Raw genomic sequence first — 25,225 nt, 5'->3', positions numbered from 1 at the left:
ATCAACCTCCAGATGCAAGGTGCATTGAAACTGGTGGATATTCATGGATGGAAGCCAGTGGAAGTTGGCAGGCAGAAGCTGGCAGATGATGTCACCAGACAGAAGCCAGCAGATGTGCCTGGAGTGATACTGGCAGATGGTAGCAGATGAGCCAGCCCACTTACCATGTACAGGTTTGCCTTCCAGGGAGGTGTGAAGATGCCACAGGTGCCCCAAGGAGACTCCGCAAGCCATGAAGAGAAGCACAAGCCTTAAGGAAGGCAAGGACAGTTCACTTTCTCCTTCCCCTTCCTTGGTTGTTTTCTAGAATTCATATGACATGTAAAAGTGTTCACCTTGGTTGTCTTCTATCTCACCAACACAGCTGCAATATAATAACTGCAGAGTTCTTTGATGAGATATCTTAAGCCATATTGAAGTAGTGTGGTTAATGCAGGTACACAGGCCCCAGTGAATTTATCTTGGGTGTTTCTTCCTTCAGCCACTGGAATTGAGATAGATGCACTAAGTCCAAGAGGTTTTCTACTGAGCACCTGCTTCATTTCAACATTCACTTTCTACCTTCTCTGAATTCAGCCCTACCCTTCAGTTATTGCAACTAAAAGCCCTGCAGTTTAATCTTTAATGTTGGAGATGAATGACTTTTAAATTGTCCTGTTAGTAACTTACCATTTACTGCTCTTTGCTGTGCAATATGGAACCTGGGCCATTGTGCTGGAACACTAGATTTGTAAGGAGACAGGCATTTCCTGGTCAGGCCTTTCTCCACATTCTCTTCCACTTGCGCTCTGTTTATCTCCTTTGTTTTTTATTCCTCACCCCTGGTTAATAAATTGTGGTTTAAACAGGCATAAACAACCCTGATGTTCTTCTGGCCAACCTTATTCTTCTACCTTATTTTGTTTGTTTAATCTGTTGTGCTGCATCTGTTTATGTTTGTTTTCAGTGTATGTTGAATTGTGTATGGTGTGGATCACCCTGAGCACTGTATTTTTAGTGGGAGTGCAGGATATACATTTCCCTCTACATAAATAAAATGATAAAAGATTCTATTCAGTCTGCTGTATTCATTTGCTCTGTAATAGTCTCTCCTCCAGTGATTTAAAAGCATAGAGGGTGTGTGTCCCTCCCCCAACTTTGGGTTACAGATTTACTAGAGAACTATAATGGTCCCTGTATGATATGTAACCAATAGAGAGCCATTGTGATGTAGTGGTTAGTACTGGAACTGGGTTCTAGTCCCCACTCAGCCACAAAGCTCACTGAGTGACTTTGTGCCAGTCACTGACTCTCAGCCTAACCTACCTCATAGAGTTGTTGTGAGGATAAACTGGAGAGGAATAGGACCATGTACGCTTCCATGTGTTCCTTGCAAGAAAAAAAAAGGCGGGATATAATTTAAAAAAAAACCCAGTTCAAAATATTCTTCAGCAGCTGCAGCCTGTAAAATGGCATTGCTGTGCTCCATGTGGTGGTGCTTAAAGCTCACACAGAAGCATTTCGCTACTTGTGTAGCAGAGTCAAGACACTAAGCTCCATCACACCAATAGATCTTTAGGCACTCCAATGGCCATTCTAAAATGCAGTGCATTCCTATGATTATTCATAAGAAATGATAGGTATGAACTCCCCAAGATGAAGCACTTCACACTCAAGTAGGCTTTATGAACACTACAGCTTTTACACCGCCGCTTATTGTCAGTGGCTGAGTTCCGACGACACACTAATTATCTGGGGGGAGGGAGGGGACCGTAATAGGAACAGACTAGGACGCAACAGTTGATTAGCGTGTCGTCCGAACTCAGCCAGTCTCTCGCTTCTTATAACGCGCCCGCACGAAATATAACCAGGCAGCCCCTCGGGTTCAGGCTTCTGGGTCACAGAGAAAGACATCCAGGCAGCTTGGAGAGCCTCCGGCACTTGTCCTTTTCAAAAGTGAACCCCAACCTTTTCCCATCTCCGGGTGCAAAGCACGGGGATGCCCGTCCTCGTCCGTGTGATTCTGGAACTCGGCGCGGCACTTCCTGCGGATTAACAAAGCGGTGCGGGTCTCTCTTGTACAAGCGGGGTGTGGAGAAGAGGAACCCACTCCAGGGCCTCCGCATGCGCGCAGAGCTATAGCATCTGGCCAAGCTGCCTATGACCGGCGTAGTTTAACGTCGCTAGACGTCCGCGAAACTGACGAGCGAGCGATTTAGGCCAGCCTCTACCTGCCCGCCTCGCATCAGGCCCTTAAACTCGGCAGCCCTCCCGCCATTCCAGCCCCGGCCAAGGAGGCGGCGACAGGGCGGGCCTGTGCGCCGCCGCGTTACCAGCAAAGGCGGGGAGGCGACAGCGAGCAAGCGAGCGAGCGCAGGGCTGGCCTTCGCAGTATCAGCCTCTCCAGCGCCGCTGTGTTTACATCCGACGCCGACTCTCCCGGGCTGGCCTTTCCAGCCTCGGCCCGCGGCTCCCACTCACCTTCCTCTCTCGCCTCCCCCAGTCCCCTAGGCCGGGTCAATGCGGTGCCTTCCGCCGCCGGGCCATGGACACCAGCGACCTCTTCACCAGCTGCAAGAAAGGCGATGTTTGCCGCGTGCGGTGAGGCCCGGGCCCAGGTTAAAAGTTTCGGGACGGGGGTAGTGGCAGAGGGAGAATTTTGGGGGGCGGGGGAGGGTAGAAGGAGAATTTGGGGGGGCAAGGAGGGGAGGGGGGGCCTCCCTTGAGCTGAAAGGCTGGTGTCGGGCGCTGGGCAGACACAAACAGGCTGCGGCCAGGGAGCTTTAAAATAGTGGTGGGCTGATTGGAAGGGGTAGGGACTGTATTGGGGTTAATATAACCCCTGCGTTTTAACCCTCAGAGCTCCTATTATTTTATTATTTCTCTCAAACAGTTACAGGCTGCTTTTCAACCACTAAAAGTTCTCAAAGTGGTTTATGCAATTGGGCAACAGTCTGAAATATTCTTCACACCTGTGAAAATGACATGGGGAAGACTGTTCTAGGCGTGTACAGAGTGCCTTTTCATAACCATAGCCAACCCTACCCCACGTGGTTAGGCTTAAAGGGAAAAACAACAACTTGTGTTTTCCCAGTGCTGCTTCTGACTTTTTTCTTTGCACGGAAAATCCATTAAGGAGGAAAAGATGAACAGTCTTTTAGTAGTGCAAGGAAGATCCCTAACAAATTTATTATAGCATAAGGACATAAGCCTTTGGGACTAGTGCCCATTTCATCAGATGTGTGAACAGTTGTCCTCATTTGGCAAACATACATACACATGTTGCATATATTTATATATGTGAGTTTACAGGGAAATGACATTTAAAAAGTACAGATTGTGACAATTATATTAAAGCTTTAAAGTGTGTTAAACTTTTACAATAGATATTTGTCTTCTCATATTTACCTATTGTTTGAAGAATGCCAACTGTTCTTCAGTACTCTAGTTTTAGAGCTAATACTTGGGAGGGAAATAGTACTGGTTAACACTGGGGAAGTGTGTACGTTTGTGGTGTTGGGAGTGAAAATCACATTCTATTATCACATTTAGTGTGAACTTTCAGATTTTTAAAGAGAACAAGCAATTATAAGGATCAGCCTCTCTAATAAAATGCTGTAAGGCTTCAATCTTACAAAATGAAATATTGAAAGACTTGTGTGAACTGGGTGTATACATGCTGGAGTTATGGAAGTACAGAGTGGAGAGAAAGGGGAAAGGCACAGCCTAGAATATGTTGGCAGGAGAAAGGCATGAAGGTGCAAGGAGAACAGGGAGCAAGCATGGACTGGAGATGTTGCATTTATGTTGTACCCCACCTCGATCTGGAGGGAGAGGCGGGTAACAATTATTATTATTATTATTATTATTATTATTATTATTATTATTATTATTTGCTAGAGAGTTTGGAGCAGGGAAATAGTTGGGAAGCAAAATTCTTTTCAGAGTTCCCCCAAGAAGTTTTATACTTTTTCCTGAGTATCCCTACCTGACAAGATAATTAAATTCTTGCTTGGTAGCAATATGCAACAAAGGATTGCATACTGGCGAGTGCATGGCATTCCATATAGGTGAGTGAGCAGACAGGTTAAGAGGAGGAGCAGAGTCAGGGCCGGTGCCAGACTATTTTGCACCCTAGGCAAGGTGAGCTACTTTCATACACCCAAAATGCCAACTTTGATTTTTAAGAACATATGTTTCCTGGAAAAAATAAGAAGCATAAAACTTGAAACTGCTAAATTTATTTTAAAGTGCAAGAAATACGTCATGCCAATTATAGCAAACAAATTGGAAAGGAACGTCTATGGATCTAAAATGCATTATTTAATAGGAATATCACCTCCAAATCATCCCCCCAACTCACATGCGCACACACACACACACACACACTCAGCATCACTCACTCCAAACAAACACACGCATGAACACATGCATTCACTCAAAGGCCCCATGCACCCCATTCACCCATACATTCTCTCTCTCTCTCTCTTCCGGGTGCGTTCCGGAAGTCCGAATGTGGAGCCGCCCCACCCCCACCCCAGCGTCCCTGGCTTCGCTTTGGCTGGGTGGGCGCCATCTCGCCTGCCCAGGCCCAGCTGAATCCTCGGGCCGGGCCAGCTCACAGTCAATGCGCGTGAGTGCTGCGCTGTGCCTGGCGCCCCTCTTAGCTTGGTGCTCTAGGCAGCCGCCTGAGTGGCCTCTATGGTAGCACCGGCCCTGAGCAGAGTGCTCCTCTGTGCCTAGCACTGAAACCAAGCAGACTGCCACCGGAAGGAAGTACCCTGTTCCATAGTGTGCTGCTGAAGGACCAGCAGAGTTCTCTGTCCCTCTGTTATTGTGGGATTATCATTTACAAGGCAGCGTTATGGCTCTTTCTTAAAACAGAATCCTAGGAATTCTTACTTTTTATAAATGCATAGAGGAGTGTCACAATAAAACATAATAATATACTGCTTTTAATACGTGTTAGACACCTCAAGTTTATTAGTTTAATATCTCAGTCTTGGATGATAGAAAAGGCAATGATGTTTTCATTTTGTTTACTGTTACTACTTTCACTTGCCTACATTTGCCAACTCTCCCTCCCAAAGCCACTATGATTTGGTAATAATATGACTGTTACCATGTGACTTCATGCATGTTATGGAGAAGTCCGAAGTTTTTGCAATGTATTGCTTCATGCATGTAATGGAGAAGTCCCAACTTTTTGCAATGTTTTTTAAAAGCAAAACAACGTTTGCCTCTTTCTGCATATCAGCTCAGCTTCATAGCCTCGAACAGCTGACAAGTTCAGATATCCCCAGAGAACTGGAACATGAAAAAACAGAGACATATAGAAGGACAAATGTTCTTTTAAGAATTCATAAAACTCTTCTGCCCCAGTTTGAAGACATCATTCCTTTAACTTTTTGTTAACTTTAATTTGTATGCTGCTCTTCCATATGAATGTGCCCAACGGGGCTCACAACAGAAGAAATAAGAATACAATACTGCCACCACGTGTCAAAACATATTTATAAAACAAACCAGTAAGAACTCATATTACAACAATTCAAAAAAGCAAGTGTTAATATATTTCAGCTCTGTAAGAACCATCTACTATTGATTCTCATTTCATAATACCATTATAGCACTACAAATTCATTGCACACTAAGCAGTATCAATCACTAAGTTAATACTGATCACAACATAACATTTCAAATGTATGTGTACACAATATCAGTAACTAAAATGGACATAACTAATTTCAGTATCAGTTTTTAGAACTAGCAAAAACCACAGTTTCAGCCACAATACAATTTACCACCAGAAATATACAACTGAGGCCCTTCTTAGAATATCTTAACATACTGAGATCTGGTGAAGGCCTTTTCCGTAGTGGCCCCAAATTATGGAACATCTTTCCTAGAAAAATCTGCCTGGTGCCAACTTGGTTGACCTTTTTACTTCCTCAGGCCTTTTAAATTTTTAGTTTGTTACTTTATTTTTTACTCCTAGTTCTGTGTTATAAAGCTCTGTTTTAAAATTGACCCTCTCTATGGCCAGGTCTGTACCAAGAAGGATATAACAGTTTGAAAGCGTTTTGAAAATGGTATATGGAATGTGTCATGGGCCTCAACAGTTGTCAGTGCACTTCAAAGCAGTAGTGTAGATCCTGCCAAAGTTGCTTTGATCTTTATCTTGTGTTTTAAAAATGCTACTGCTTTTACTTGTTTATTTGTTTTAAGTGATATTGGCTTTATTGTGTTCTTTTTATGATATATGTTTTCCTTAGAGCTTCAGCTGTTGGGCAACTCATAAATAAAACAATAATTTAATATTATGTTCACAATAATCTATATGTACAGTATTGGGTCCCCCTTATAAAACTGATAATGTTAACCTTGATGTAGAGAAGATGGATTTCTGAGGGGATTTTGTTTGTTGCTAACATTAAAAACAATCAGGGGAGATATATAATGGAGAAAGGAGATTGCATAAACTAAAACATCCAATGAAGAGGATACATTTATTGGTTTTGGGTTCAGAAGAGAGGAGGAAATTAGTTTAATGGGGAGGAATCACCTTGCTGATGTCCCACTTTTCTTTTGCATGGGCATTCCCAATCGAGTGGGGCAGTATCAGAGGAGGCACTTAAAAAAGAAGAAAGGAGGCTGAGTTTATGACTGGAGTGGGTTGGATGAATTCTTAAGTGTTATTGTCCCTTTGTTTCTCTTTCAGATACCTTCTTGAACAGAGAGATGTTGAAATCAATGTCCGAGATAAATGGGACAGTACCCCATTGTAAGTGCTTTGGTCTTGCAACATGCATGCTGTTTGATAACAAACAAGGTTTTTAGGAACACCACCTTCTTTCAGGCTTTGCAGTATTTCTCCATCTTACTGAGTTCTTTTAAATTCTCGTATCATGTTCTTTCATGGTGGTCTCAGTAATCTCTCCCAGATAACACAGTTGGCCAATGTTCTCTAGTGTTGATTAACCCCTCTGCTAATGGAAATATTTTTCCTCGTCTGTAAGAACCTTCTGGGTGGCAATGGTGTCCCTACCACCACTTTTGGGGTAATGTGTGGCAACCATTTTAATTGCATGTTAAGAAGAGCCCTGCTGGATTGGGCCAAAGGTCCATACAGTCCAGCATCCTGTTTCAAAAATTAGTCAGCCAGATTCTTCTGGGAAGCTTACGGTGGTCCTGCCCTGTTGTTTGTCCCAAACATTTGTCGTTCAGAGATACGCTGCCTCTGAAGCAAAATGCCTGTCCTAACAGGTAGGATAGCATAGGTATCTCTCTGGAATTGTACAGTGGATACTTGGGATATTGTACAGTGGCATCAATCTCAAAACAATTGCACTGGCTACCAGTCTGTTAACCAGCAAAATTCATGTGGTGGGTTTTGCCTTTTGCCTTTAAAGTCCTAAAAAAAAAAGGACCTGGGCACTTGGCTGTCTTCTCCTGCATTGTTTCCCCATTTACTGAGATCATTGTTGGAAGCTTTCTTGTTGGTTACCTCACCTTCTGAAATTAGATGGGTGGAGATTGGGGGGAAAGGCCTTTATCACTGTGGCACACCAGTTGTGCAATGCTTTGCCATCAGCCTTCCTGAGGAATCACCGGACTGTCTTTCCAGTGCTATCTTTTACCCTCTCCTCTTTCCCAATTGTATCCTGAATAACATCTGGTTTACTTTGTCCCGTAGAACTCTGTGGGTGCCATTGAGAACAAAGGCAGCTCTGTCTTCAAGGTCCTACCCTCTCATCTGCACAGCCCTTGTCTCAGTTCTCTTTTGAGGTTGTCCTAGATTGTGCTAGAACCCAGTGATTGCCTTTTATATATAAAAACAACTGAACTGCACAGCAATGTAATACAGGAAGATATTTTTTTTACTGAATGCCTGTTCTATTCATTCTTTTTAAAGAATGTAAGGAGGTGAAGAAATAAATACTTGGTGAACTCCAGACAGGTATCTTGCAGAACATCTTCAAAGTACTTCGCCAGATGCCTTTCTCAGAATATTCTCCCAACATTCTTTTCTACTTGCACTTTATGAAAGTGCATACCTGGGCTGCTTTTTAGGTCCTTACAAAAAAGAGTTGGGAAGAGGCCCTTTGGCCCCTTGTCACAACAGAAAGGCAGAATGAAAATAAAGACGTGAAGTTCTGGGGAAAATGGTTCTTTTCTGATATTTGTCTGATCCTTCAGATTTCTGAAAACACTGAATCAATACCGTGTAAGGAACTAATAACAAAAAACATGTGATTTTGGGATCTCCATAACAACTAATTACCAAAATCATGTGATTCTGGGATCTCTTATTACATTTCCAAGTTGGTGCTGTGGATGGACTCTTGGGGCCCATTATATATTTAATCATTCAGTAAAGATTTTATTTCTAAGGGTATGTTTTTGACTTCCTTGCTTTTCTTAACAGGTATTATGCTTGTCTCTGTGGTCATGAAGAGCTTGTACAGTACCTTCTAGCCAATGGTAAGAGAGAGGTCGATGAATACCTTCTTTCTCCTGGAGATTGCCCAATTTTGGGGGTCACCTGTGTGTGTGTGTCTAGAATTGTGTCTGTGAAAGTATATAACAATAAAGCCAATTTATAATCATGCTGTGCTGCAAGACAGCATAGTTGTGCTGAGAGTGAAATCTGTTGGTTATGGTGGTCCAACAGCTTTAATTTATTTATTTTTGCAAGGAAGTCTTGCTTCCTTGTGGTAGTAGTGTTAATACGGGACTAGGTTTTTCAGAAGGCTGTGTTACTAGCCCTAGAGCGATGTTAGAACTGGATGTTAGCTAGTGCTAAGAGCTGCTACTTTTTAATCCAGTCCACTTGATAGTATTTTGTGCCATAAAATGGACCCTAAAGTGCCACTTTTTCAGTTCAGCCATTATGGTTTATTTTTCTGAATTAGCCTTGATGGTTTATTGTGTCGTCTGTGAGTGGTTTTCCCCAACCATGGTGGTTTATTTAGCCAAAATAAGCCATGGTCTGCACTGAGATTTATTTTAACCATCATAGCTTATTGTGTTGTCTGGCACTCCAGAGTGGTTTAAGTAGATCGCCTACAGAATCACCTGGCAAGAGCAGTCAAAACCATTCCTGCCTTTCCGCTCCTCTTGGGTGGTCTCTGTTTCTGAGATTTGCGTAGCAACGGATTGTGCTCTTCACCCATCTCTGCCATCACCCCTCTCTCGGCAGTGTGTTCTGAAAACTTCAAAAGTGTCAAACCCCCATATTTCATACAGACAGGCATAGGCACACAGGGTTTTACTTCTGCTTTGGGTACCTCCCCATGAGGGGAACCTGTGTGTGGAATTTTGTCCCACTCCTGCAAACGTTCAACGGTTAAGAGGGAGCACCCCTTTTTTGGTGCAGGCAGGCAGGGCAAAAGGACAGTGCGAGGAGAGGTGGGGAGCAGTAGAGGTTGGGTGGGACAATGGTGGTGGGGCTGCAGGCAGGCAGGGCAAAAGGGAAAAGCATGTAAATCTGGCTGTTAAATGTCAAACAAAACTACAGCTGGAATAGGATTTATGTGAACAGTCTAACAACGTCTTTAGGGCAGGTTGCCAAATGCAATAAATTAGCAAACAAATAATTTCTCATCATGGAGATAATAATAGATAACGGCTGATGACTGCACATCAAAATACTGTTAAAGGCACAGCAGCAGTAGCAGGCAGAAAAGTGGGCAACCTTCCTGATCTTTTAGGCTACAGTGTAAAGAAGGTCTTATGAAAAAGCCTTGAACTATTCCGTCAAAGGAACAAAAAACTCCCCAATCAGAGTGGATAGATGCTGAGAGAAAATTCTAGTTCTATGGATGGCCGCACTACACACCACCAAGGCAGTGCAAGGAGTGGCAGGGAGCATCGTGGGTTGGGCGGAGTGATGGCAGTGGGGATGCAGGCAGGTGGGGCATGAGGGAGAAGCGTGGAAATCCGGCTGGGGACGGGGGCGATAGCGCTTGGTGCAGCGTGGCTTGGGTGGGTGATGATGGTGGTGGGTGCTGGGAAGTGGATAAGGATCGACACTGGAATGAGATTGGCGCAATAAGGCAGAGACAGAAGATGCCCTCTAGTGCACAGCCAGTCAGTCAGAGAGAGGAACGTGACATAGCCTGCGGCGCAAGGGTATCCAGCACAATGGAAACTGGGATACCATCCTGGCCATACGGGAAGACTACAGAGGGGCGAGTGGGGTGAAAATAAATTACACTCCCCATCTTATTGGTCTTATTATGTGAGTAATCTCAGTAGCTTATTTTCCAAATAAGCTACTGCTTATAAACCACACTGGCTTAAATGACATGCGACCCTGCCCAATACGTGATAACACAGTCAAATGACTTTCTTTCCTAAGGCCTTAGCTAGACCTAAGGTTTATCCTGGGATCATCCTGGGGTCATCCCTGATCATGTAAATGACACACAGGAAATCCCGGGAGCAGGCAGGGACGATCCCGGGATGATCCCAGGATAAACCTTAGGTCTAGCTAAGGCCTGAGTCTCTGGTGTTCTTTATGTAAGGCAATTTAGACCTAGTTCACACGTAATGTTAACCCATGCCTTATTTAATCCAAGGTTTGTTGCCTTACCCAGAACTTGATTGAACAACCATGATTATTTTTCTCCATCCAAGATTGTTTCCCTCATCCTTTGCCTGCTCCCTACTCTATATCTCAAATTTCTTTGTGGCTCTGTAGTACTGGCATGCTTTTTTTTCTTTCTTTCTTTTTTTCTTTTACTACTCTTATGCTCTGCCTCTGTAGCCTGACAAAACAACCCTTAAACATCCCAGTTTTGGGTTCACAGGTAATGACAACTCATTGTTTAAACAACCCATAGTACACAAAGCAACAACCCATAGGTTGTCTTTCTGGGATGTTCATTGTTAACAAACCATGGTTTGTTAGTATGACTGGGTTTCACACATTATGACAACCCAGGATGCAACAATCTGTTGGTTATAAAATTGGTGGGTTAGTTTTTGTTTTGTTTTTTACAGATCAAGTCATTCTCTGATATTCCAGGAAAACAGGGCAGGTTCAGGTATTATTTCTAAGGCCTAAAGGGTATAACCTTTTCCTTCCTCTGTGGTTCAGATACTTGTTTTCATTTTACTAGTAATTTTACAAGCATGCTCTAACTTGTATTTTAATAAAATATTTGTAATGTACTTCAAAAGAGATAACTTTCTTTATGAGTGCCACAAGATTTTTTTCTGGAAAATAATGTAGAATTTATTGAAGGTGATGGTATCATCCATCCAGCAGTTTTGGTTAATTGAGCAACTTTTACAGTTATGCCAGACAATTGAAGAGGCCAGTTATTATGGATAAGGTTTAATTTTACTTCATGGGCTGTTCTTCAGACCTGAAGAACATATGGAAGTTCTTGCAGTAAGATCTGGATCTTTGTTGGAGGAGGTCTTTAGTTCAATTTTATTTGCAGGAAGTAAATATCACATACATAGCTCAGATGTATAGATATGTTTTTATAAGGTACATGTAATATGGCAAATCATGAATACTGGTCTTATTTACAGGGGCAAAGTGTGAAGCAAACACCTTTGATGGGGAGCGCTGTTTATATGGGGCCTTGAGCGATGCTATTCGGCGGGTGTTGAAGGAGTACAAGCAGATCACAGCAAAGTGCATGAAGAGGGACTACTATGACGTCTTCCTTCAACGGTGAGGAGATGTGTCCTGTGGTCGGCAGAATGGTTGTTTTCGCTGGGGCTCATGAACATTGATATGTGTTGACCCATTTCCATTGATTGCCTGTGATGAGTGGCATCTCACCTTGAATACTGTAATTTTCATCTATCTATCTAAAAAAAGGAAGTGTTTCTTTATATATCCTTGATGGACTTGAAAACCATACATTTGATTGTTGTAAAACTTTCAGAATTTTTTTCTACCTCTGGGAAGGTTTCAGGCATAGTGAAAACTCTGTCCCCTGTCTTGAAATGAAATGGCAGAAAATTCAATTTTTTAAAAAACATATGCTGCTTCCATTCCATTCGATTGATTTCAACCAAACTTCACATCATGATTCTGCACTGCAGCAAGCAGATTTCAACCATACAACGTCCATGTTTTCTAGACTTTTTTTAAAAAAAAATAACACCAAGCCGCAAATATTGAAGGAAAGAAAAAAAGGATGAAGTATGAAACTGTGGGGCAGCTCCATCTAAGAGGGATGGAGTGGACAGGCCCCTCCCTCAGGGGGCTATAAGGGTGGACCATGCCAGAAGTTATGTTTTCACTTAGGCGGGGTGGGAACAATGTGTGCAACTCTGGCACCTGTGTAAGTTTGCTTGAAGGTTTCACTGTATCAGCCTAATGTGAAGCTGGGTCCTTCCACTCATGTGTACTATGTGAGGTTGCTTTAAGAGATGACAGATGCTTCAATTAGTGCAGAACATGGCTGTAAGAATTTTAGCTGGTTCAGCCAGGTGGAGTCATATTACTTCAATTTTGAAAGAACTGTATTGGCTGTCTGTTTGCCTCCAAGTCCAATTCAAGTAGCCTTTTGCTGCCATTTAGTCTGCAACTGTTATGAAGGATATTTTTAATTGCATTTGTGTTTAAACGATGTTGATGTCTATTATACCCTGCACTAGAATACATTGGATTTACTTATTCATTTCATTTAATTTCTATATTGTTCAATAGCCAAAGCTCTTTGGCCGGTTCACAAAAGTTAAAACGATAAGTACAGCATAAAATATAATATGAAAGCTGAAAACCACAATGTAAAACCATTGGATGAAGGACAGTTTAGAAAAAAATAAATAAATACATTTTTATTTGGGATTGTTTAAAAGACGTATTATGATCTTGTCTTGGAGAAGCTTGCTATGTAAAGTCTGCAAAGCCCCTGTTAGTGCATAAGAAACTGAAGGTTCCTTAAAGCTTCTTAATCTCTTTCTCATACATTGCCTCAGGTGAAACCCAACATCCACAATAAAAATTATAGCCAGCAGCATGAATGATAGAAACAAATAGGATCCCCCCAAAATACATGAATATTCAATATTAGTAATATTATTTTAGACCTCCATGTTATGCCTTTGAAAGAACAAAATGCTTATTTGTGTTGAGTCCTCCTAGGGAGTGGAACCCGCACCCCTCCAGTCCGGATTTTCTCCACAATCTTCTGACTTCTTTTTTTGCTCATTTTCCTCGCAGGCTTCTAGAGCAGGGTTACCAAAGTGACATTGTCTTTATTGTCCATGGGAAGTCTTTCTGTGCCCATCGCTGCATACTCGGTGCTCGAAGTGCATATTTTGCTGAAATGTTTGAGACCAAGTGGAAGGGGAAGAATGTCATAGCACTGAAGCATCCCCTGGTGAGGAAACCCATGATTTGTTTTTCTGAGAGTGTGTCTGCTGTTAGTGCTTCTGTAGCTGCCATTAGCCAGAAGCTAATGACTAAGAACTTGTGTCACAAAGAGCCAAACCAATATGATACTGGGGAAGGCCGTGCTAACATCACTTCTGACAGTATGCAGGCTGCTGCCCTTGTCCCATGTTTGCTTTTCACCCATATCTACCTGCAGTGTAAGTGAATTCAGAGGTAAGCATGTCCTGAAAGCAGGTGTAATGGAGTGTGTGCAGATCTGATTAGCCTTGGAATGCATGTGATGTGAAACTGATCCTTGGAATGAACAGATACTGCAAACATATCCTTCGTTTCTGTTTATATATTTGTTTTTAAAAAAACAATAGTGAAGTTAGAAGGAAATTACTAGAGCAGATTCTTTCTTTGATAGCCTTCGTTGCATAAAGCCAATTCCTTTAGAAGCAGATTTGGTGGAACAGCATAAAGCCTTTGATCCCCATAACCATTTGTCATTGCAATTTATGACTTAAAACTCTTCTCCCCAAGTACTAAGGCTAACAAGATTGTGTTGCTCCATGCAAAAGTGCTTTTCATGGAATCATAAAACACATGTATTTAAGCAAAATACTAAACACTATCTAAAGTTCCAGAGCAGCCATCATGGTTGATAATATGAGAAAGTGACAGCTATTATTACCTGCATAAGGGGTAAAGATGTCATAAAGTAACTTTTTATCAGTGTTTGTCTCTATTGTGCTAGTGATTGGGTTCACAAAATACAATAACCCACACTCAAGGTTGAGTATGGATTGAACCGTGGGTTGTTGTTGAACCGTGGGTTGTTAACCACAAACAACCCAGAGTTTACAACCCAACAACAAGCCATGGATTCTCTTCTTGGTTAGGAAAAGCCATCCATACTGCATAGCAAAATTACAATCCAATATTTTGGGCATACAAAATCTGTTAAACCATATCTGCTTTACTAACTCCCTTCCATTGCAATAAATCTTTTTAAAAAATGTATCCTTCTTTTTAAACAGAAATGCCAATTGTTTCCAAAAAGGAAACCTATTGAAAGAAACCCCATATATAATCCTGTTTTAATGCACATGTTCTTATGCTTAATTTATATGCTTGCTTGAAGTTTATGGGGCTAGGGCCTGCTGTGCATATGCAGCAGAATGAGGTGGTAGATGAAATCTTGAGGCGATACGATGCTCTTGAGACTGCAGGTGTGGTTGCCATAAAAAAACAAAAAACTCCCTGGAGTAGAGATGTGAAGGCCCAGGAAAAATTTGGGAAAACAACTCCCCCCCACCCCGTCCATTTCTGTTTTTTTCTGAAAAATTGAAAAAAATGAACTCTTTTGTTAACTAGCCTTTTCTCCTCCCAAAATGATTCCTAAAAACTATGTAATAACACTTTTCTAGAAAGACTAGAGATATAAAATGTCTGGAAGTAATGAGCCATGAGGGGAAATGTTTTTTTAAAATCGTCTCTGTAAGATTCCCAGCCTAGTTATTTCTTTCATTCCTTATTAAAATGATTGATTTAATGTATATTTTAATGATATTTATGCGAAGTTTCCCAACATGTGAGTAGAGTCACATTCTTGACAGTAAATCAGCATTCTTGACAGATGGGTTTTATTCTAAAGAGTTTTGTCTTTCTCATGCTGTAGCATTCAATTAATGTAGTTCTAATCTATTCAGACAATAATTACAAATTTACTAACTAAATTTACTTTTAAAAGTTTTTAAATCTAATGATAATTTTCATGAGCAAACTAAGTTATATACATAAAATAACTTTAGGGACAGAAGGGCTGCTTTATGTTTCTTAAGCAGCCCTTCCCAACCTGACCATTGGCCACGCTGCCTGAGGCTGATGGGAGCTAAAGTCCAAAATATCAGGAGAGCACCAGGTTGGGGAAGGCTGTTTTAAAGCAACAAAGTGACTTTAGATCTGTAAAAAGTGCTAAAAAATAAGTACTGCTTATTTTTCAATTTGTCCAAACGTTTAATTTTTATGACCTTCCCTCCATAAAAGCTTTTTTTTCTGCATGGTCTCAAAATTTCTGGAAATTTCTGGAGTAAAATTAGCACCTTAGAGGTAGAGGTTCTAGGTTAGTTTCCCCTCTACCTATGCTCTGAATGGTACAGTCCATTCTACCACTATCTTGCAGAGATACTAAGCCTGAAGTTACTAACCAATCACCAAAGCTGCTTCAACTTCTTTCAAGCATAGTCTTCCTTTGGCTAACAGAGGGACATTTATCTGGAACACTGACTTGGGATTTCACTATGAATACTGAAACAACCTATTGGCCATGCTGGCTGGGAATGGTGGGAGTTGTTGTCCAACACATATGGAGGGTGCTAGGTTGGGGAAGGTTGGCCTATGCCTTCTTTACCTTCTAGTTTAGAGCTTGTTAATATTGGTGTTTGTTTCAAACTATGGCATTGCGCAATCTCTGTAAATAAGTACTTTCATTCCTCGCACAGATCAATCCAGCGGCCTTTGGCTCCCTTCTGCAATACCTCTATACAGGTAAATCTGATCGTGCTGTGATGTATGATAACGATAGTTATTGCTTTTGGATTATATATCCTCATTAGAAATATATTTTGCATATGTGTTTATCCCTTGCATAATTTTCCTTTCAAAATTCTGATCATCAGAATTTGCCATTTCATTGTTTTTGGGAATGACTAGACTTGTTGAACGCATTATTTACTGAGAGTGAGTAGATGAAATGGAAAATAGCCTTGAAGAAAGGGTATAGAGTTGTACAATGCATTGATCTTTGCATTGATCATTGTTTGGCACTTCATCTAACTTTTCCCCACATTACTAAAGGCCTTTCTAGAACATCAGCTTAGGGCACAATTCTTCGCATGTTTAGACAGAAAACCCCCCACAACTCCCAGCATTCCTCAGCCAGTAGTAAGGGCTGTGTCACTCCTAGTGATGTACGACACAACCCTGTCTAGGCAACACTTGGTATGTTGTTAGAGCTGCAGTTTAGTTTAGGGATTTTGTTTTATGTTTCTTTTGAAATCTAAAAGCAACATGAACCTTGTCCTTTTAATTTCAGAAACCTTTACCTTGAAAATGTAATGGCTGCAGTCCTATATACACTTCTCAGGGAGCAAATCTCATTGAATTCAGTGAAATTTAACTTCAGATGAGTAGACATGCATAGGATTGTGCTAAATGTTCCTAAAGTGTGTGTGTGTTTGTGTGTTTGTTAAAAAAACAAAGGCCCTTAGCCTTCAACAGACTTTCTGCATACATAGAAAATGTATGAGTCAAGTCATCTTCCCTCTTTTTGTTTTTTTAGGACACAGTTTCACACTGTAGTCTTGAAATACAGGAAAATGTAATGAAAATGTAACACATACACATGTTTTTAACAGAGAGGTAAAACCTCTAAAAGAAATTTTGGTTGTCAGTCTGCTTTCAGAAGAAATTGACTTGGATATGACACTCCCTATACTACACTTCTGGGCATTTTCAGATGTGATCATGTGCATCCATATTTTATGTATTTACTTAATGCATCTATATTAGGGTGACCATATGGAAAGGAGGACAGGGCTCCTGTATCTTTAACAGTTGTATTGAAAAGGGAATTTCAGCAGGTGTTATTTGTATGCATGGAGCACCTGGTGAAATTCCTTCCATCACGACATTTAAAGCTGCAGGAGCCCTGCACTGTTTTGTATTTGGTCAAGAAGGCAGAGCTCCTGTAGCTTTAACTGTTGTGATGAAGAGGGAATCCCACCAGGTGCTACATGCCTACAAATGATATCTACTGAAATACCCTTTGCAGTGCAACTGTTAAAGATACAGGAGCCCAGTCCCCCTTTCCATATGGTCACCCTAATCTATATACTGGCAATAGACTCATGGGGGTGTGCAGTTAATATTTTAAAATAACTTTTAAATAATAAAAACTCAAAAGTTTCAAAAAGGCAAAATAGTAACAGTGGAACTCTCCGTGATATTTTTTTTTTATAAAAGTAGTGTTAAGAGATAGCTGAAGAAGAGTAGTGTAAGACTAGCAGCTCTATGAGCTGTACACGTGGAGCTCCAGAAAATGTAGCTGTAGTGCTTCCTTAATGCACATGGTGGTGCTGCAGCATAAACTTGCAGCTGTGGTTTGTAAGAATGAACAAGGAGGGGTGAAGAAAAGGAGGTGATTGAAAGGGTCTTTGGTTTTGTTTTTCTTTGCCAGGCCGTTTAGACATAGACGTTGAATATGTGAGTGACTGCAAAAGATTGGCCAAACAGTGTCGGCTCCAGAATCTCATTGACGACTTGGAAACCAAGTGTAAAAAGGTGTATGAATTTGGTAAGCTTCCTGATCGCACTGCCACATTAAGTTTATATAAAAGTGGAAAATCAGCCAGTGGTTTTTTTTTAAAAAAAAAAATTAATGACTCACACTAATTAGATGGGAAGAAATAAATGTAATAATAATAACTTGTTACTTCTATGTTACTCTTGGAACTGATGTCCTTGGAGTAGCTAACAGTGTAAATCAGAATCAATAATCATAATGCAACATACCAAGAAGCAATTAACAATATAAAACAGATTACTTAGTAAAAGCAGTCAAGAGCAGTTTGTTTAATCCTCTTCTAAAGTTATCAGAGGTATTGGCCATTGCCACATCCTGTGGCTGTTAATACTCTACATTGCTTATGCACTGCGTGAAGAAGTGCTTTCTCTTGTCAGTCCTGAATTCATTGTGTGACCTTAACTTCTGCTGTTGCATACGAGCGAGAAAAAGTTCTCTTTTTGCTTCCTGCAATATAGTGGTTCGTGTGAAAGCATCTGTCTAACAACTTCCACAGTGAAGTTCACAGTGAATTCATCCAACTTCTTTGAAATCTCTGCCCTTTCTTCAACTGGCATTTCACTTTCTGTCATCCAGTGGTCCAATTATCTTCCTGGATTTCCATCTTCTAATGTATTTAAAGACATTCTTTGTTTTGGCTTACAGTTTTTCTAATATGCTCAAACTTTCCCTTTGTGTTTCTCCTTGCCATATCAATTAATATTTGTTTTGCCAGAGTTTGTGCACCACCTTGTCCTTATCTGAGCTAGATGCCCACTTCTTATGGGAAGCCTTCTGCTACCTTAACTCTACCCATTAAACATGCTGGCATTCTCATTTGAACCCTTCTTAATATGTTGTGTTTGTTCTTCCTGAGTTTCTGTTATGTTTTTAAATACCCTCCATGTATCTAGAAGAGACTTGACTCCCTTAATTTTCCCTTTCAACTAATCTCCTTATTCTTGAGGAATTAAATTGACTCATGATGGCCACCAATTTGGATGGCTTTAAAAGGGGATTGGACAAATGCATGGAGGAGAAGGCTATCAAAGGCTACTAGTCCTAATAGCTATATCCTACCTCCAGTATCAGAGGCAGCATGCTTATGTGCACCATTTGCTGGGGATCATGGGTGGGAAGGTGCTGTTGCACTTATGGCCTACTTGTGGGTTTCCCAGGGGCAGCTGGCTGGCCTCTTTGTGAACAGAATGCTAGACTAGATGGACCCTTGGTCTGACTGAGCATGGCTTTTCTTCATCTCCCAAGAACTGCATGCAGGGAGTTGTCCTGTCTTGATTTGTGTAACGGTTGGGCAGGGGGAGCCATGCTTGGCCATGTCTGCTGAAAAGAGAGACCTCATCAATGTGTGTGCTTCACTGTTAAACACTGTCCTTGAGTTGTCTACACTTTTAAATGGCTTGCCCAACTTTTCTGTACACCCAGACATTTGATCTGCACTAAGATGGCTTAGCTTTTTTTCTGGGTGAAAACATTTCCATGTTTTTCAAAACAGTTGGCTGGCTATTCTCTTAAAGGGGGTGTTTGGACGATTGTAGGGGGTAAAGGAAGCCATTGTTGCTTCTCTCCTTTGCCCCCTCCCCATGTGTCCCATGTGCATGTTCATTATTTGCATAATTACCCACACTGCAGCATGGATTGGCGTGTCATCTGAATGTCGTGCAGTTTGACAGGGGTGGCTTCATACCCCCCACCCCCTAAAAGCCCTATTGCAAGTTGTGATAATCCAAACCTGAGCAATATCTTGGAAAGTCCTTGGGACCTTATTGATGATAGAAGGAAGCTTTTTTCATGAATGAGTGGAAATGCAGACAGAGCTGCTTACAACTTCATCTCATGTACAGCACAATATTGCCTTGATGCCTCTGTGCCATAAAATGTAGTCTACCTACCTCTCTCTCTTGCTGATTTGCATCACAGCATAACCCACATGGAATCTTCTCTAGTAACAAGGAGTGATTCTGTCGCTTTCTGAGAGTCATATTGAGGAGTTAGTGTCCTCTCTGGAAAAGGAAGGAGTGGGAACAAACAGTGTGAGCAAATTCTCTCCCCACCCCAACTCTTTTATATGTTGGAACAAAGTTTAAAGGAGCAAAGTTTCAAGTGGCAAAAGGTATAATTTCACTATCTGCTGACAGTAATGGTGTGTCTTTAGAAAGACATTATGTAGCCTGTTCTCAATTAGAAGGTCAAACAGCATGGGGAGTGCTTTTAGTCAGCTGATGGGTGGAGGTCCCTTTGCCCACTGGTATTCGTAGTATCTCTTAATAGGGCCAGCTACCATTCAGGGCCATGTCTGATAGGAGTCATTGCTTTTTGGAGGAAAGGGGGTTGTACTGTGGCAATCTTCTTTTTCCCACCACTTAATGGAATGGCATGATGACAGCCCCATGAAATAATCAGTAAAATGTCAAGAACAGTTATGTCTCCTGATGATGTGAGTCATCTGAGATTTGGGGAGGTGGAGAGAAGTTCTAAATCCATTGAGTCACGCTTGAGTCAAACCAACTCTTTTTCTGATGAAGTATTAACTTGTTAAGCAGCACAGGGATAACTTCCCTTTCTCTCTGGCTTTCCAGGTGTAACGTAATGAGCCATCCTAAGCTGCTATAGTACTAGCAGTTTATTGTAGTTGTTGCCAGAACAGCAGTGTTTTTTATGCTATTGTTCTCTTTACATGGTTTGCATATATTAACAAAGGAGATAAAAGAACTTTTCTTGAAATAAAGACCACCACTATAGGAGAAAGCTGGCAGGGTCAGATTGTGTGTGGGTTGGGGGTGAGACAAATAACTCAATATAATAATCACAACTTGGAACTAATACTGCACCATAAATGCATACATCTAGTTAATGGTTTAGTATTCATCACAGCAGCTTGCATTTACTATGCTGAGCTTTTCAGTTGCCCCTTCTTTGTACAGCAAGTTGACATGGACGTTTTGCTAAATGGGATCCATAATGCTTCAAAACTCTGCAGTGATGTTTCTGGCAGTACAGTTATTCTTCTCCAGATACATCTGAAAATCATACTTTAATTTCTTCTTCAAGTAGAAATCGCTGAGAACCTTCTGTAGAATCCCCAGGATCTCAGCTTTAATTTCAAAAATGTCCTCATAGTTCTTGAGGTGGTTTAAAAATAAGTAGGCATAGTTTACAGAATGAAGGTTTAGGCATGTGTGTGTGTGTATATATATTTGTGTATCCAAACATGCACTAAATGACCACGTCTACCTCCTAAGACTATAAATCTATTCCAATCCAGATATATTTTTTCTTGAAATGTGGAAAAGGCAGTGTTCACAAATTGTGTGAGAGAGGCCTCTTTAGGAGATTCAAGTATTGCTAGGGCAAGTGCAAGCTCTTTCCTGATCTCTCCCAATATTGTTGATGTATTTTCATTGGAGTCGTTCTCAAAAGGGTCTGTTCACACAACAAATCAGTCTTTTTCCCCTTAGAACTTAAATGTGGACCTATCCATACCTAAACGATGCACTTCATTTTGATCTGTTCTGCAGAGGGTGGGAGTAAGTGACATCATCTGAGATATCCAGCTTTTGTTTGTTGTATTTACAGTAGAAGGGCTCACGGTTAACACCCCCCCACCCCCATACTTGGGGAAGCTTACTATAATAATCATACTACTTTATCTTTTTGAGTATTTGAAGAACTCCACATACAATCCTTCTGTAATGCCTTAGCTAGACCTACCTCATAGTCCGCGACGGAAGAGGGAAGTTCTTGCATTGTGATTAATGCGAGGTCCCTCCTCCGTTTACATGTGAGGCGCGACGACCTCAGGAGGAAAGGTGTCGCGCCCGCCATTTTTTTAAAGAGGAAGGAGCGCACGAATGCTCATGCGCTAAAGGTAAGGTTTTTTAAAAAAAAAATTAATTACTTTTCCTGCTCCCCCCACCCTACCCCTTGAGGAGCGCTGCACCCCGTGCGAGGAATCGCGTGGAGCCGGGTCAAACCATGGCAACGGGCCACATGTTCCGCGGTTTTGTGCTCAGCCTGGGATCGCGGAAAAAGCAGGCCCAAATGGGAGGGTGAGATCACGGGGCAAGGGAGGGATCATGTGGACGCACAGGGACGATCCCGGGGTTCGCCCTGGGATTTCGCCCGGTCTAGGTAAGGGCCTTAGTCTTAGAAAACTCTAAAACGGGGTGGACAACTTGTGACCCTCCAGGTGTTTTGGTCTGCAACTCCCATCAGCCGTAGCCAGCATAGCCAATGGTGAGGGATCATGGGAGTTGTAGGCCAACATTAGCTGGAGTGCCACAAGTTGCCCACCCCTTCTCTTTAAGGTAGATCAGTATTAAGGTAGATCATGCAGCAGAGTTGGGCTGAGGCTGAGAGAGGTTGCCTTGTCTAAAGCCAGCTAGTGATGGCTGAGGTGAAATGGAGCCAGGGACTTCACAACCCTCACACTGAGCCAAAATATTGCTATACTTCACTGCTTTGCTGTGATACAATTCTAGAATTTCTAGATTGGGGTGCAGTACGAGAGAGGGCACGAGTGAAGAGCGTGACTTGGCCAAAGATTCGTGCTGAATGACCATAGCTTGCTTCATTCCTCTCCACCTACTTTCTCCTTATCAGGAGCCCCATAAAGGGCATCCCTCAGTTGCAGGGATTTCTCTTAAAGGATTATTCTGAAAATAAAGAAGGCACTGATTGAATATCTGTTACCAAGTAAAGCCCAAACTAGCAGTGACGCCATTCACTCAATTAGCAAGATTATCAGTAATGAAAATCTTCCGTATGAGCATTTTGAAAAACTGTACTGCAAGGTTTTCTGTAACTTATTCTGGTTTTATAGGATTTTAAAAGTTTTAAATTGGATTGTTATATTATGGTTTTAGTTGTAAACTGCCCAGAGAGCCTAGGCTGTTGGGCAGTATAAATATGTAATAAATACATAAGGAAAATGTTATGTGTAGCAATCACCTCATCTATCAAATCAACAATATATGCTGCATTTATCTTCCTAATATTCCTATATAAGAGAAGGTTTGGGTCATCCTGCTCGGCTACCTGGTGCCCTCCATTTGTTTTGGGTTACAACTCCAGTCAAGCCAAGCCAGCATGGGCACTGGGATTTGTAGTCTCAAAAAGTCTGAAGGGCTCCAAGTACCCCTGTGATAAACTACCCGTGATAAAAACTTGATTTAAAACAAACAAAAAGCGCCTAGATAACTCCACCACCACCACCACCAAGATGACGGAGTGTTCAGGATTCTATACTTTGGATTTTTTGTTTTTGTTTTGCCTCTTCCAGTCTCCTCCAAGCCAGGGACCTGTGTGAAGGTGCTGACGATTGAGCCCCCAGGTAACTCACGGCTGCAGGAAGATCTGGCTCTGCTAGCAGACTGCGCCCTGCCAGCCGAACTCAGGGTAGGAAACCCCCCCACCCACTCCATTCCTTGTTGGGTCCTTCCAGTTGAATTCTTTGCATTTTGTTCCATTTTGCTCTCTTGTTTAGACTTTGCCATTTGGTGGTTGTTGAGCATTGCCAGCTCCCATGGTGTGAGGGCATCCATTCTCCAGTCATTTGCTCTTATCTGCTTCCTTCTCTTCTTACAGCTGATCTACCCTTAGAACTCATGTATGCACATTACAATGGGAAAGATGCATTTCAGTTGCACAACTGAAAGTGTGTGTGTGTGTGAGAGAGAGAGAGAGAGAGAGAGGGACAGGGACAGGGACAGGGACAGACAGACAGAATCATAGAATCACAGAATCACAGAGTAGTAGAGTTGGAAGGGTCCTATAAGGCCATCGAGTCAGTGCAGGAATCCACCCTAAAGCATACCCGACAGATGGCTGCCCGGCTGCCCCTTGAATGAGTCTAGTGTGGGAGAGCCCACGACCTCCCTAGGCAATTGCTACCATTGTCGTACTGTTCTAACAGTCAGGACGTTTTTTCTGACATCTAGCCAGAATCTGGTTTCCTGTAACTTGAGCCCATTATTTCGTGTCCTGCACTCTGGAATGATCGAGAAGAGATCCTGGCCCTCCTCTGTGTGTAGTGTGGTGTAGTGGCTAAAGTGTTGGACTAGGAGTTGGGAGATCCGGGTTCTAGTCCCCACTTGGCCATAGAAACCCACTGGGTGACTTTGGGCCAGTCACAGACTCTCAGCCCAACCTACCTCACAGGGTTGTTGTTGTGAGGATAAAAATGGAGAGGAGGAGGATTATGTACACTGCCTTTGGTTTCTTAGAGGAAAACAGTTGGGATATAAATGCAACAAATAATAAACCTTTCAAGTACTTGAAAGGGAGGGGGTTGTCCAAAGTTAGTTGGGTGTGTGTTTTGCCTTTTTGTATCTCAGCTATGTGATTCATACATAGCTTGTTATTCCCTTAATATAGTTGGCAATGTGGATTGGGGTGAGGGATAGAATCAGGGCAAGCAGAAGCAAAAAGAGTTCAATCTCAAAGTGATGCTGGACAACAGGAATTTAATTATAAATATTAAGAAAATACTTTCAAAATAAATACTTTCTAAATGCATTTCATAGTTTCAAGAGCAATAACTCTCGTTTGGTAGGAAGATACTTGAGTTCTAATGAAAAGGATTTCTGTCTTTGATTTTTCCAATACTACTTGATCTTCACCTTTCTTTTTGCTTTGGCTTTTGATGCTCTGCTACTTCATGCCCATCCTAAGTGTTCCCTGGCTTACAAAGATCAGGTGCACTATATGATGTGCCTGATTTTCAGTCTGAAGCAGGAGCCCTCTATCTTACTCTACTCATGAGGAATCCAACATGCTGTCGTCTTTCTCCACGAATGAATCCCCTGCATTTGGCCTGCTCAGCTGCTAGCCTGTTGTGAGGGTCTGGCCACACTTTCTGGGCTGTCCTACCTTTTACATATGCTTCACAAAAGGCACAGGAAATGTGATCATAAGCACACATTGGCATGAATTATCAGTATTGCCAGCTCAGATAATTTTATTGTAGAAGGTCTCATCTTGTGATAGAAAATGTAGTCTTTGTGCTTTTCTGTAAAATGGAAATATTTCTAGACTCTAATGATATGGAGACAGTAGTGGAAAAACAAAAACAAACACAAAAAACTCAAGGACATGTTGTATGCATTTAGATAATCTGATCCAATTTACTCTAGCGTTAGGAATGAGATGTTTATCAGTTCTGTGTGTCATATTTAAGAATTATCTGTTGTTCCCTGGTGCAGTATGGTAGCTATTTTTGCATTACAATATGCTGCAGATCATGGATGTGTGAGAACTTTTGTGCTTCTGGTTTTCCATCACACATTCTCATAACTGAAAAGGGAATTTCTCCATGGAGAGATGTTTGATCTCCTAAACAGAGGTGAAGATCAGAGCTGTAGTTGGGAGAGTGTGCAGAAGAAAACAGAAGCATAAGTTTATTGGTCACATAAAAGTAATACAGTAAGTGAAGCCACCCCTAGATGCATGTTTCCTGTGATTATATGTATTCTTTGGATCTGTAACAAAAGTCAACTAATAAGGAGCACCTTGGGATGTAAATCTGAACAGTT

General features: G+C 41.7%; 1 protein-coding gene across 2 annotated transcripts in view; it reads left to right on the top strand.

Moving 5' to 3' along the window:
* Window positions 1-2,355: 2,355 nt before the first annotated feature.
* ABTB1 (ankyrin repeat and BTB domain containing 1) overlaps window positions 2,356-25,225 on the top strand; it is a 44,562-nt gene continuing 21,692 nt past the window's right edge. Inside the window, exons 1-8 of one of the 2 annotated variants that reach the window (XM_063121365.1) lie at window positions 2,357-2,580; window positions 6,701-6,763; window positions 8,408-8,463; window positions 11,527-11,671; window positions 13,175-13,334; window positions 15,835-15,880; window positions 17,571-17,687; window positions 22,975-23,090. In XM_063121365.1, the coding sequence (XP_062977435.1) occupies window positions 2,525-2,580; window positions 6,701-6,763; window positions 8,408-8,463; window positions 11,527-11,671; window positions 13,175-13,334; window positions 15,835-15,880; window positions 17,571-17,687; window positions 22,975-23,090 (759 nt within the window). In that variant the 5' untranslated portion in view covers window positions 2,357-2,524. Of the gene's footprint in view, window positions 2,581-6,700; window positions 6,764-8,407; window positions 8,464-11,526; window positions 11,672-13,174; window positions 13,335-15,834; window positions 15,881-17,570; window positions 17,688-22,974; window positions 23,091-25,225 lie in introns of both variants that reach the window. The other variant, XM_063121367.1, reaches the window with a different exon arrangement.

Source organism: Elgaria multicarinata, chromosome 3, assembly GCF_023053635.1.
Source record: "Elgaria multicarinata webbii isolate HBS135686 ecotype San Diego chromosome 3, rElgMul1.1.pri, whole genome shotgun sequence".
Classification (NCBI taxonomy): Eukaryota; Metazoa; Chordata; class Lepidosauria; order Squamata; family Anguidae; genus Elgaria; species Elgaria multicarinata.
This window is presented reverse-complemented; position numbering and strand designations above follow the sequence as displayed.